Source organism: Phaethon aethereus, assembly GCF_964289735.1.
Source record: "Phaethon aethereus genome assembly, chromosome: 17".
Classification (NCBI taxonomy): Eukaryota; Metazoa; Chordata; class Aves; order Phaethontiformes; family Phaethontidae; genus Phaethon; species Phaethon aethereus.
Window position 1 is genome coordinate 2,196,079 of NC_138593.1, and position 14,678 is coordinate 2,210,756.

The 14,678-nt window shown below is 50.9% G+C and overlaps 1 protein-coding gene across 1 annotated transcript; it reads right to left on the bottom strand.

The window, feature by feature from the left end:
* Nucleotides 1–862: 862 nt before the first annotated feature.
* On the bottom strand, nt 863–14,653 carry ACAD10 (acyl-CoA dehydrogenase family member 10; the record flags this gene model as incomplete). Its single annotated transcript, XM_082007573.1, has 14 exons — nt 863–940; nt 1,254–1,322; nt 3,432–3,787; nt 4,738–4,911; nt 5,726–5,871; nt 7,096–7,246; nt 7,807–7,988; nt 8,788–8,856; nt 9,650–9,791; nt 10,237–10,396; nt 11,180–11,338; nt 12,906–13,100; nt 13,857–14,005; nt 14,488–14,653. 14 exons carry the CDS (start codon nt 14,651–14,653, stop codon nt 863–865), a joined length of 2,196 nt encoding a protein of 731 aa, XP_081863699.1.
* Between the last annotated feature and the right edge of the window lie 25 nt (nt 14,654–14,678).

Here is a 14,678-nt window from a genome sequence, read left to right on the forward strand (position 1 = left end):
TTGAGCAGCCAGAACGGCCACCCTAGGGCTCCTCCGCAGCACCCCTTGTGCCTCTGAGAGCAGGGATGTAGTGGCGACCCTGGGCAGATGATGTAGCCTTGTGAAAATGGGCTGTGAGGCTGTGCCCGTGCTGGAGAAGCTGGAAAAGAATTCAAAGGAGTGTGCCCATCACTTTAATATGGCATCAATACTAGATGACACATAAAGAGCCCAGGAATTACCATGATTGTTCCCACTGTTCTCTCCTTGCTGCTGGCCTCTGTGAAGCATGGAAAGCCCCCATGATGCTGTTTGCATCCTCTGTGGTCCCCAAAGAAACCCAGAGAGATCCACTGTGGTCATGGGACCATGGAGTCCTCCCAGATCCTCCCAGCTCCAGGAGCCAAGCACTGCCTCAGCTCTGGAGCCTCCCCTGAGGCCAGAGTCCTTGACGAGCTGATTCAGTTCCCCTCATCACTGACTGGAGTCCTTCTAGCATCTGCAGGTAGCTGAAGTTGTTGTGCTGAAGGAAGAGAAGCACCCTGCTCCATTCTCTTTATTCCCAAAACCAAGTCCTGTACACCCAGCCAGTCGTTCCTGACCAGCTCCCCATCCTGCAAGGCTGGTATAGACTGCTCACAGCCTCATGATCCAGGGATGGATTTTGCCCCATACCTGTTGAGCCTGGCCGTAAAGGCACTGAACCCAGTTATGAGTTAACAGCAAACACCACTTGAAATTCAGAAGCTCCCAGACTGCCGTTAGCACGACCTCTCCCATGCCAGAGCATCTGGTTCAGTCTCATGTCCAAGGCTCCCCAGCGCTGTGGCTAGTGGCTCAGCTTCGGTTTGGAGAACGCTGTCCTGTGAACCTCACAGGACTTTCAGCCAGACATGGAGCTCAGGTCCGAGTAAAGCACCAGGCTGGGGTCTGCACTGCTGAGATGCTCTGCTCCAGAGACCTGTGTGAGAGTGAGATCAAAGCCCACGCAGGGCAAGTAAGGAGCTGCAGGAGCAGGGAAGGATGGCAGCAATTGCCCCAGCCCCTTCCAAATATCCTGGGGAACGCAGTGCTGGGGAAATATCCTCACCTGGGATCCCACAACAGACTGGACAAATCACCTCTGGTGCTCACAGGCCCCAGACTGTAATGCCTGGTTCTGGCAGGCAGAACCAAAGTTCCTGGTGTGGAGCAGGCCCCTGAAGGGACGCGTCCCTGTGTTGCTTTATTTGGGCCAAAGAAGGGTCAGATGATAGGTGCATGTGTCTGCTCACCTGGCTATCCTGATCCATGGCCTGTATAGTTATTGTCAGAGCCACTGTTTTGGTCCTGGCACTCGCTGCCTGATGAAAAAGGACGAGACACATTATATCTTCCTACAGCCTCCTACCCTGGTGCTGGCCCCCTCCAACAGCCAGTCCTGGCTCCCTCCCAGGCACGACACTGGGAGCGCAGCTGTGTGCCCAGTGTTTTGGCCAGGTGTACTTATGCTTACACTGAAAGAGAAGCTGAGCTTTGCTCTGCTCCTCTGGAGAGAATCTCCCTGGAGAACGGCAGGGACGGGCAGCCTTTGGGACTAGTGTGCAAAGTCTGCTGGCTCCCCGTGCGGGACATGGCAAGATCAGCTAAGACGCTGCCCTGTTGAGCCGAGAGCGCCTTGGCCAAGGGCATCGCACCGCCAAGCTCACCGGGACGAACCTCCACCCCAGCAGTGCCAGCTGGCACGAGGCAGGCTTGCCCTTTCCCTTGGTCCTTGCCCAGCCTATGAGCGCTGTGACAGTCCCAGGCCAGGACTAGTTGGCTGTTTAACACTCCATCACATTATCTTTCTGCGGCGGGGAGCAAGACTCCTCCCCTGACTTTCACAACATGCTTGCACAGCAAACATTGGCAGTGCAGGGAGAATTCCAAGGGAAAGAGCAGTGGGATGGACAGGCAGATGGCAGGGATGAGGAGGCTCTCTGGTCCCCCAGCCGAGGAGCAGAGTCTCCACCACAAGCCCAGGGCATGGAGTAGAGACAGCATGGCAGCCCTGACGTTTGCAGACTTGGTGACCCCCCCAGCTCTGAAAATGAGTGTTTGCAAGAAGGGCGAGGAGATCTGCTCATCTCAGCACTTCCAAATTCCTGAGAGCTGCTGCTTCCCTTCCTTTTCCACCTTCTCAGGGGATCAGCTGCTAAGTGTCCTGAGACACTGGGGTTTGCTGGTTTCTGCCAGAGCACAAAGAAATGCTTCTGAAGGGCTGAACAACAGATGGGATTTTTTTTTTGGCAGCGAAAAGGCGGTTAAGTAACCCACTAGAATTTGATAATGTCACGAAAATGCATTAAGAATATAGTCTCGGTAGCAACCCGAGGATAAGAATGTTTGCTTTCGTGACACACTCTGTGAATGATTACTTACAACACTGCTCCCAGCAGATCTGTTTGCAACAGCAGCCAGCCCAGAGCCACAAGCACACTGGGCCACACCATGGCCACCAGCTGCACTGGAAGTGGAAGCACAGAGAAGCCAGACAGTTTGCAGAGCCTGGGCAGGGACCCAGGTGTCCTGATACTCACGTGTTGACCTGATCTGCCTTGCACTGGCAGAAGGAAGAGACACGTAATTAAAACTCTTCAGTTCGAGACCTGATGCTACTCCCATCTCTGCCACTGACCCACCACATGACCCTGGGCAAGTCACTTTGGTAGCTGGTTTCTGCTTCCTCACCACCATACCAGGAATGACCAACATCCCTCCATTTTGAGGGTTGAGGGCTGCAGCAGCACCTGCTCTGCACAGGAGAGCCCACGACAGTGGCAAGGCCAAAGTTCAAGTGGCATCGCAGAGCCTGCACTGCTGATCACACTCAGCTTATCACTGGGCAGGCGACTGTTTGCTGACAGGGACATCTGCAGGGACAGCCCCTGCCAGGGAGAGCAGGATAAGGGAACGGAAAGGGGGAAATGAAGCTGTGGAGCTTGCAAGCAGCTCCCTGCCCTATCGGAGGGACCTCCCAAGGAGGAATCGTGAGGGATTCTTACAAAGAGAATTCATTTAGCCTTTCCCACACAGAGGCAGCAGCGAGGCTCCAGAGCCCTGCAGGGGAAGGGAATGAGCAAGCACTGGACCAGCAGGTGTTGAAAAGCCCAAGCTTGGGGGACTCCACCAGCACTGCTGGCAGGACCTTGGTGGAGCAGCACCAGCGATTACCATTGGGCTGGCGTTAATCTGCTCATCTTGGAAGGGAGTGCCAGCTTGTGAAGCTGCTGTTTCTCAGAATATGAACTCTGTTATGTGAACATAGCCAACAATGGGAATCCCACACCCTTCCTCCACGCCACTGGACTCTACAAGTGCCTAGTGCTGATGTGATCAGGAAAGCAAGGACACTCAGAGGTATGCCACAATCCCCTACGCTGGCGCAGGTGCAGCAGAGCAAAGCTCCTTTAGGGAGGAAGATGTCTCACCTTCAGTTCTAGAAGAGGACATGAAGTCCATCTGGGCTGGGAAATCAGAAGACTCGAGTGGACACCCATGATCTTTTCCTGCTTGCAGCAAAGACCCTGGGTCATCCCCAGCAGGAGGGCGGGGGGAGTGGCCAGGGGGACTTTGGGCACAGGAGCTGCCCCAGGACATGGCCAGGTACCATAGCTCCTGCTGAGGATCGGCCCTCGCCTGGCCCAGGTGCTGTAATGTCGTGCAAGGCGCTTTGTGGTGGGGAGGCTGTCAAACACACGGAATCCTTCTTTTATGGCAAACTCCCAAGCCAGGTCGGCCACAAATTCTGCATCCTCCGGGCTGCTTTCACCTGGGGCTGGCGTCCCTGGGGACAAGAGAAGAATAGGACATCTTTGTTTGAAAGAGCCTGTGTTACGTAGTCACATCCCAAACAACGCCATGTGCCCTTGTCCGGGCCAGCCCAGCAGGACTCGGGGAGACTTGTCTCTAAGGAATACCAAAATAACGTCTTGCTTTTCTCTGATAAAGACTCCCAGGCTACACCTGATGTAAGCAGATAAACAGTAGTGAGAGTTCACACCACCTCCCTGCTTCGGAGTCTCTCAGCAAACGCTGGTGCTTAGTTTGAAAGTCTGAGAGCTCCACCTGTAGGACACGGCTCCGAGCGCTGAACTCTGGCTTCTGCTCAGTTCTCCAATGAAAGAAAAGTGACCACACAGCAACCTCTGATCAGCACAAACAGCAAACAGGAACAGACCAGACCTTGCATCCAGCAAAAATCAGCCGCGGGGGAAACGCGCTGCTGTGTCTGCTCCCCTTTGGCCCTTTCTTCTGTTTGCAGGGCACAAGCTGACCGCAGAACACAGCCTGCCTGAGAAGTTAAAGCAGCCTCACACCCTCCAGAGCCTGTGCTGGAGCAGGGAGGGAGATCTGTACTTTACAGGACACTCTATTTGCATCCCTCTTGTCTACATGCAGCAGTAACTCGTTGCATGATTACTCCGAGGTCAGTTATCTCCAAACACAGAGATGAAACAAGATCTCTCATTTTGAGCCCTTATTTCCCATAGGAACTCTATGCTGAAAGCACAGGACTGCCAGAAATGCCACGCTTTGCTTTACTGCCTCATATTTTGGAGCTCTCAGGGCGCACAGCCAGGAGTGCCTGAACCCTGCAGCATGGTCTGACCTCCTGCTGGTCTGGTCTGACCTCCCCCAGTTCGGTGCGAGAGCTCTCCCCACACCGATGCTCAGGTGTCTGTGCTCTGGCTGGAGACCCGTGGGGAACAGGGCCAGCGTGGTTGTGTTCCTTACCTGCCAGAGAGCGTTTGTGGAGTCCCTGCAGCATTGCAGCCAGTCGGAAAAACGCAAAGGCCATGTAGAAATTCCAGTTCTCGGGGTGCTCCACTCCCATGTGGTCACAGTACATCTGGGAATACTCCTGTGCCATGGGGACTCCCAGGTGCCCCAAATCACACTTGTTCAAGCCTGAAAGATGTGAAGACGCAACAGTGAAGCAGCAGACACTGAGGAGCTCAGAGCTTTCTCGGGATGCTGTGAGGCTGGTGTTGGAGTCATGCAGCTGTGGAATGGCACAGACACCTGCACCCATCCACCACCTGCACTGCTGCCCTGCTGTTTCCGTGCATAACAATGGGGGTTTGGGCAGTTTTCTCCATTGGGGTGAGACTGTGAAAGCAGTGACTGATGGATCTTCCTCCTACACAATGGAGTGATTTTCCTTGCTGTTTAGCCCTATATTGTTATTTTTAACAAGTGTATAACTTTGTGGAAAAACCCCTTCTGGGCTGGCCTGGTTCACAGCTTCCCCACCAAAAAGAGTTCCCCAGCTTTGCAGCTGAAATAAGAGGGAAAACAATCCAAACGAATTTTTAAATGCAGTTTTGCAAGCTGTGAAGCAGGGCCCTCCCCTCCGGGGCCATTCCTGACATGACAGCTAACAAAGATCCATGTGCATGAACAGAGTGACCGTACCAACCAGGCCAGGGCGTGCATGGCAGAGTATCTGCCCAATGGGTGGCAGAGACGAGACAAATTGGGGATGGGACGACCATGGCACAGTCATCACTGCACATGCAGAAAGATGTTTCCACCCTGGAGTGATGGAGCATTCTTCAGGGAGGGGAGGAAGGGCAGAGCAGGGAATATGGTATGAGACCCACAGCCCTGCCCAGCTGCAATGAGCCCGACAGTCAGCTGAGCTCTCTGGGCAGGAGCTAATCTGTTTCTGAACTCTGGTTCCTCCCTCTGTGTGTCAAACGTGACTTGCCCCTCTCTGTACCTCTCAGTGCATTAAAGTGAGGTGGCAGGAAGTAGGCCATACAGTTATTCGCCAAATCAGAGATGGGATCTCCTAGAGTTGAAAGCTTCCAGCCAAGGACAGCAAGGACTTCTGGCCTGTCTGGATGAAAGACCAGGTTGTCCATCCTGTATCAGAGGGAAAAAGAGATCAGAAAAGTCACAAGAGGGGGAAAAAAAATCCTGGTGCTCAGCAGCAGTAGGTGTTTTCCACTGCTCTCTACTCTCTTCAAAAATTGCTGAGTCCTTTGGGAGGCTGCACAAGTGAAAGATTAATTTCTGCAAACGTAGGTCAGGGAGGACGGAGATTACTCAATAGCGAATTCCGTGGTTAATGATGAACTGAACTGCGCTTTGAAGAATGAAACCAAGTTATTCAGGGCCTCAGATCATTAACAGATGTTACAGGACAGGCTAGCCAAAAAGTGAAGCAGGCAAGTCACTGTCCAGGGGGATCTTCTAGGCATTTCAAAGGCACACAGTAACTCCAGGCCCTGCATTGTCATGTGCTGTAGGTTATGCATACTACAGCCTTCAACAGTTTGAGCCCCAGGAGAGGGCAGCAGCCTACTGAAGAGGAAACAGAGCGGCCAGCCATCCTGCCAGGGTGCAGAGAGCTCACCAGCCTCCAGGAAGCGTGTGCTCTAAGGAAGGAGCCTTGGCCCAGAACTGGCACATGCCTGTGCTGCAGCCTCACATCGCTGGCAGCCAGGGTCTGACAACGCAGAAGTAGCTCTCAGCATCCCTCACCTCTGTCCCCAGCCACCAAGCTCCCACATGACTTCACCTGTAACACCGGCAGGTTTTGCCATACATCCTGCAGCATCTCACCAGCCACCCAAACTCTTTAAGCACCAAACATCATTAGCAACATGCACCAAGGCTGATTTCAGAGTATTGCAGAAACAGTCAATGATCCTCCAGTGCTAGAGCAGTGGTTGTGTGAAGAAACTCTGAAACACCAATGCAGCAGCAAGATTGGAATTGGACATCAGGAGTCCAGGCTTTCAGCTCCTGCCCTCAGTTTCCCTGCTTTCAAATGGGCGCTGCTTTTAAACTGCCACAGATAAGTAGGCAGATGAACACTGGGGAAAATGAGAGCTCTGGGTGCAAGACAGCACCAGTCAGAGCTCTTGGAGTATGTTTCTCACGACAGATGTGAAGGGTTTGTGGTCCTCTAGGTCTCATTACCTGTGGGATGCTGAACACGACCCAGAGTCCAGCTTTTGGACCGCTCTGAAGCTGCTGCACCAGCCCAACCCAGCACCTCTTTGGAGTCTGCATATCGCTCTACACTCTCCCTCTTTGCTGCCAGGGATGTGCTCCAGGGCAGTGCTGTTAGCCAAGCAGTACCTGAAATCACCATGCACGACTGTCGTCTTCTGAGATTCAGGAAAATGCAGAGGCAGCCACTTGATGAGTCTCTCCATGGCTGGGATAACGTGAGTCTCCATAGCTCGATACTGCTTTGTCCAGGTCTCAACTTGCCGCTGAATGTAATTACCTGTAACAGAGAAATGAAGGCTCTCAGGGAAAGGGACTGGCACAAAGAGGCTTCAAAAGAGATGCATAAAATGTTCATGTAGAAAAAGTCAAACAGCCAAGCAGATCTCAGTCCAACACCCTGAGATAAGCTCCAAGAGTTTAATTGTGATTTCCAGAGGTCTCATACATTCTTAACTGGGCACTGGGTTTGATATTCTGATGGAAATAATCAGATCCTAGACAAAAACGTAACTTCTCCATCAGCTCCAAGAAGCTGAGATAGCCCTGCAGAGAGATTGGAGGAGCTGAGGGAAGATAGCAGCAAACAAGTTACTCTTGCACACACTTGCTCACGGCAGGAAGCTCTGGGGACTACTAACAGTAAACACAGACCTGGAGGATCTGAAGCAGCTCTCCACACCCTCCCACCAAGCCTGGGGATTCAGACATCCTGCTGCTCATCTTTGCTTTCCCAACTGCCCCCAAATTTGGCCCAAGTCCTGTACCTGAGACTATCCCTTGAAATGTTGATATACAGGAGAAGAAAACAGGGATAGAGGATACACAGCCTTCTCTCACCATGCTCCCCAAGGTCCTCCAGCTTGGCTGCTCTGAGGTCTACGCTGTGGATCTTGGAGAGGACTTGACTCATGGCAGCATAAATAGCCCTCCGCTGGCTAGGCTGCAGCGCAGGGAGGGAGACCTCGCTGTAGACACGGCCAGCACAGTGCTCCATCAGGTAGAAAGGTGCGCCAAGGGTGCTGGGGAAGCAAGGTGGAACCGTCGGGTCTGAGGTTAATCTACCTACCACCCCTCAAGTCTCACCTGCATCTTGAATGTGCCCCCAGGCCTCACCTGCACGGCAAGGTGAAGCGCAGCTTCAACAGCACTTGAGCACTCATGCCCAGCTGTGGCCTGGGCTCAAGCCCAGCTCAGGCTGCCAGCCTGCAGCACACGGCTGTGGCATGATCAGTCCCATTCCCTCCAGCCCCAGGAAGCTGAGCCTGGGGCTGGGCTACAGCGCCAACCATCCCCCTGCCTCCCCTGCAGTGAGCTCTGCAGCTGGGCTGTCAGACTGCCCACAAACATCACGAACGGTGGACACACATTTAACTGCAGTGCAGAGACTTTATTACTGCAGCCAGCAGAGATCTGAGCACAGCTATGCTGACTGCAGGCTAGGCAGGGTGTCCTGGTCACAGACTTGCTGCTATTGTGGCTGTAGACCTTGTGACAAGTCTGAGGCCTGGCAGCTAGGAAAAAACACTTCCTTATTGGAAACCTGAGAATATTGAGTCAGCAGGAAGCCCTACGACATTGTTTTATAGCAGCTTTTCAAAGGAAGACATTTTGATTAACTGCAAAATAAGGACACACCTAAACAAAGCCAAATAAAAGTGTTACTGTCCTTTGAACTTCTAGAGGCTCCTCTAGCCTGAGACTGGGCAAACACTAATTAGACCAGTGCACTTTGTGAGGTCTGGCTCCTTCTCTCCTCATCTTTGGGGGAATCTGGCTGAAGTTGTCAAGCACAGAGTGAAAGCCGGGGGCCAAGATTACCTTCTGTCCTCGCAGAGAGCAAGTACAGTGGGAACAGGAACACCGGCCTCAGAGAGTGCCTTCAGTACCCTGCCAGGGCGAGTCAGAGAGCCATGTCAGCACAGAAAGGCATTAAGGAATCGATACTAGAACTGCATTGTTGCTAGGCAGACACACAATATAAAAAAGAGCCGTGTGCTTAGTTTTAAACACACTAAAATAGCATGGCTGGGGGTAGGGGAAGGACGCGCACCAAAATCTTTGTATGGCCCAGAGCCCCAAGACCAACACACTCTGAAAAACTAAGGGGTGATCACAACTGCTCCCCAACAAGTGTCCTGCTGCTCTGATCCTGGCTCAAGGATCTCTGGCTTGGCAAACTGGTTTGCAGCATGACCCCTCCAGCACAGGGCTAGCCCTTCGCCAGGCTCCTCACTGCCCAGCTGCAGTGCTGTGCTGCAACCCGTCTCCCACCCGAGGTGCCAGACGTGACAGTGAGATCCTGCATCTCCTGACGTGCTGGGAGAACTGTGGTGTGCTCCCTGGATCAGAAGGATTGGCAGCGCAGGAGCGTGGAGGGTGCTTTTCACAGGCACAGGGTCCTAACTGCATGCTCACCAGCAGCTGTAGGGCACAGCCTTGTCCCTCGGTCTGGGACTGCTCACGCTAGCTGTAGCAAACGGACAGATCCCAGACTGCAATACGGAGCTGTGCAAAAGGCAGGGGAGCGCAATGTGGGAGGCAGGTGTGTGAACTGTGTGTGTGAAGTGGAACAGAAAAGCCAAGGCTGGAATAGAGCACTGTCCCTAGCATGGGGTTGTTTGGGATCTCCTACAAGAGTCTGCCCTGGTCAGCTGGCGTGAGGAGCACAGCTCCTTCTCACCTGTATTCCCTTCTGACAGCAGGGCCTGAGGGGTGCAGGCTGTCAGAGGGCTCCTTCTTCAGCACTAGCAAACGATCTCCAAACTTGACATAATAGGTCCAGGTAGACTGTCTGTGGCCAAACTGCCGTAACACTAGTGGGCCTGAAGAGTTGAGAGCAGAGGGTCAGCAGACAGAATCATGAGCTGGGATTATTTCTCACCACTTCTCCAGGTTTTACTTCTCCTTCCTGCGCCTGGGTCTGAGATCTCACTTGCAGCAATCAGGAACCTACGCTTTGCTCCTGCGTCCCAAATCCCTGGGGAACATGGCAATCGCTCATAGATGGCTCACAGGCCAGGAATATTCCTGGCATCTCTTTAGAAACTTGTGCTCAACCCCTCCCAAATGAGGAAGTCCTAAAAAGTTGTTTCCCATTTCTGGGACACGGTGATGGATCACTGAAACATGAATGGTTGCAACATTTACTTGGAGATCAGAAGCCTTTTGTTAATATTATTTTTCAATCCATCTGTCGTATGATGGAAAGAGCAAACGGCTCCAGCATATGCGAGCTTTCAGGCTGAAGAGCAAAAACCAGTGCAATACCTCTTGCCTGGTCACCAAGAACATTTTCAAGGTACTTTCGCAGATGATCTTTTGGGAGATCCATGTCTGGTCTCACTGAACGCGTATATGGAACAAACCCTTGCAAAGGAAAACCCAGATAGGTTTCCAGCTCTTCGAGTGCTACTTCTGGATCATCGACCTGAAAGCAGAAGGGAGGGAGAAACACTGGGTGATAGTTAGAAGACAAAATTGGCTGGGAAAGAAAGAGCTCTGCACACTTCTGATGCATTTATATGAGAGTCCTACGGCACCGATCCACTAAGACACACAGGAGTTCACTGGTCAGTCCCTCAGGTCCCCCATTACAAATACTCACTGAGCCTCCCGCCTTGGTCTCTGTCCCAGAGACGTACCTGTTACTGTGTCACCGGCACTGTGAGCTTGGCCTGGGCTAAGAGCTGGAATTCCCTGTGTGCAGTCCAGGGGAGCAGAGGTCACTCTTGCCACCAGCACCGTGCTTGTCCTTCCCCCTCACCAAAGTAAAACCCCTATGCTCACTATCACCAAAGCCTGGGGGTTAACCAGTCAGTCCCCACTGACAGATCCATGAAGCCTCAGAGCTTCTAGAAATTTATTAAATATGTCTTATTTTCTCACATCAGATGGATGCAGTTGTCTCAACCATACGGTTAGAGCTGTTTCTCTAATAGGGAACCGAGGTCCATAAGGGATATGTGACTTCTCCAAGGTTACACTGGCTGTAGGGTTTAGAGCTGTGAATGAAACAGGCCCATGTAGACTTTGCCAATAATCCTCCCCTTTAACCCCGCCACATCCTGTAGGAATAAGGACAGGCTGAAACAAAAGGCTTGGCAACACGAGGCTGCCACTGCGATTGAAAATCCCGAACCATTCAAGTCAAACACAGCTTCTGGACTTAGAAACCATATCCAAAGCCTGCCCTGGTTGCATTGCTTTGTACCTTCACTGTTTTAATGCCAAGCTGGGCTGCTGCTTTTAGGTTCTGGCTGCTGTTGTCGAGGAAGATGGATTCCTGGGGCTGAACACCCAAGCGCTCCAAGCACAGCTTGTAGATACGAGGATCTGGCTTGCGCATTCCTTCCCGATCAGATTCAACCATCTACGGCAACAACAAATGGATTATGCATGAGCCTACTGTGACCACAAACATCTGTGCAGAGTTGAAAATGGAGGATGGGAGGGTGGGAAAGAGACTGACAGTCTAATTAACATGTGAAATAAAGGACATGGGGAATAGAGAGCTGACAGAGCTGGATAGGACGTGATTCAAGTGACTGCGTGGGTGCCAATTGCCTGGCTGTGGCTCTGTCAGCTCAAATAAGCTAAACAGGATCAGCCAGTCCTTGGATGGAAGATATCCAACGAGATGTCACGATGTGGGAGACTCACTGGATGTCCCAGACTGTGCTGAACCAATTGCTCAGTGCTGTCCAAGAAAGCCTTGGACTGCATCACCTTCCAAATGATCTGGAAAACTCGTATCCTGACCACCGCTCCTATCAACCACGCCAAAGCAATCTTCTAGAAGCAGAGATGTTGACCATTATCATCTGCCCAAATTTGGATCAAAAAAATCTCCAGTCAGTCTCTGCATACTCACATTGCCCTCAAAAGCATAAAAAATGCAAGCAGTATTTCACCCCTGCACTAACTGACACTCTAGGAATAGAAATTAATCTATTAGATAGACATAAAAGCCAACCCTAATGGAAATCCACATTCAATTACTTTTTTTTTTCCACTAATTACTGTGCAGTGCTGTTGCCTGCTGTTACAGAAGAGCCACACCGCTTGAGTGATGACAACAGATAGGCCATAGTTATTAAAGTGCTTTGAAACAGTCTGGGATGAAAGGTACCACAGAGCACCACAACAAAGCATCACTCCACTAAGAGAACTTCATAGGCACTGGAGTCACTAGTATAATGCACAGAAAGCCCAGTCAATAATGACATAATGTTGACAAGTTGACTTTAAGCAGTCCTAGGTTTTAGATGTATCGATATGACTCTTCTTTGTATATTCTGTTGTCCCAATCAAGGCTATAAAACAAACAAATCATGAATAAACTCGTGAAATTCAAAGATGTGAGTTGGGGCACACAAAAAAGCTAATTTTCTGTCATGCTGAGGCGAGTCCTCATAGCTGCCTGTTAAAGTGGAGCCACGCGAACCAGCCTCAAGCTTCATGGCTAATCTGCTTCATCTTTGCAAAAGCAAAGCGTGCTGGGAGAGGGGTCTCTGCCTGCTCATCAGCTCAGATGAGCTGTCGAGGTAGCGGGATTTTTCTAATATGGGGGATGCTCTGCAATTCTTTGGGATGAAACAAGCTTTAAAAGGACTAAACATGAAGCAAGCAGGGGCACTAGGTAATAACATTTATTTCTTGTATAGTGTTCCAGCTTCTAAGTCATTTATCGACATCACTACCTATGCCTGTTACACGTATACTTGTGGTTGCGTGGGTGTTTTGCAATGAATTTTCAAATGCACAAGTACCTGCCACTTACTCAGACTCTCTTCAAGACCCAGTCACTACAACAAATTATGCCAGGAAACATTTTCACAGACTGTTACCTTTATGTCTACTAATACGTAAAGAATTTCAGTTGCAGCTTTCTACAGACCTAGCTTCAGAAATGCATTCTGGAATCCATCCAGGCTTACCACATCAAAGTGCTTTCGGTCTAGGGGCAGAAAGCTCTCTCCAAACAGCAGGCAGAAATTGTTGCTTAGAAGAGCTGTCTTAAGACCTTCTGCACGGATACACTTTACTGCTTCTGCCATTATGGGGAGCTGTTTTATCATCTCTTTTCTGATTAAGTCCGAGAGAAAAGAGTCCACAGGAACATGGGCATTTGCCTAAGAAACCAGAGAAACCCCCAAGAATGATAATTAGCCATAAATGGTTTTTAAGCAGGGAGGAATATAAGAGCGGTTGGGTAGGTAGGTTGCCTGATCAACTTATCTTGCTGTCCTACTTCCTTTGGCACCATAAAGCAGTCAGTGAATCTCCCAGGTAAATTGCTTAGACCAAACAAACAAGTGTTCTCACATTACTAATTCTAACGAAGCAGCAGCAGAGATAAAGGGCTGATTTTGGGAAAGAGAAATGCACTGGGACGGTGCATGGAATCAAGGCAGGTTAAAGAGAAATACTGCTTTACCATTCAGTGGCCAGGAAAGGAATCTGCATTTTAGACTGAGCTGTTTCAAAAAGGCTTAAGAACCCTCCCTGGAGACCATGGCCTCCATCCACTGAGCGTGCCCACGTACGAACTAGCAGCAAAAGCCTTTTAGCTGATCTCTGACTCTCTGACTTCTCACCTCGGCTGACCCTAGAGGTGTCTTGAAATAAAAAAAGTTATGAAATATACAGGAAGAGGCTGGTGGAATTAAAGGCAAATTCGGCTGACCTTCCTTCCTGGGTACTAGAATGATGATGGCAGTGAAAAGTCCGCCCTGATCAGACAGCAATGCTTCCTAGATGGTAAATCCAGACCCTCCCATCAAAGGATTTCTTTTAAAGCTCCTCTTTCCTCACTGAACCACCACATTGCAGGATCCCATTTCCCTGCAGTCAGGAAGCACAAAGAGAGGAGGGGGGAGTTGGCTTACAATCTCAAAGCACTGCTGTCCCAATTCCTGCAAAAACTCCACAGCTGTCAGCTCTCCTCTTGTGTACTTCAGAGAGGGACTGTTTTCCCCTCCAGAGAGTATAGCTTGCTGGATGGTGCCGGCTGGAATACAATTCCGGGCCTCCCAGTCTATACAAAGAAAAGTAAGAAAGCCAGGAGAGAGCATGTATGGCACCATCAGAACTGGGAAATTAGCTTGCAATCCCTCTGAAGTCTGATACATCAACCAGCACGCGTGAGAACTGACATGCTGGACTGGGGTAGTTTACCCAGACACTGAGAGAAGAAGCCTGGGCATTCCCCCAACTGAAGCACCTCACCTCTATTTTTGGTGTGGTACCCTTGGGGTGAAAACACGGAGTTCTTAAAGTCTCCTGAAGGACTGTACCAACGTTGAGTGCTATCAGCCGGTGTCATTACAGGCAGTTTCAATGCGGTTGCCAGTTGCTGTCAGTTCTAGTACATCTGATGGCACAACAGGCTACCATCGTCTTCATCGCAAGTTCTTGAATATCTTACCAGAACCAGAGGCGGCTGACAGGGACTCCTGAAATTTATTTTCCCTCCATGCATAGAAACAAGAGGAGCAAATGAGAAATAAGAATACATACCCACAGCTGTCTTGTAAGGGGACGGGAGGAGCACTCCGCTCACGTCAAAAATCACGGCTTTATAATGGCACCATCCAGATCGCCTCCACTGAATTAAACCCTGCGGGTGCTGCCGGATCCGGGCACAGAGCAGGTGAGGCGTGCGGGCAACACTCCTCAGGTACATGGTGCAGAAAATTCACAACTGGCCT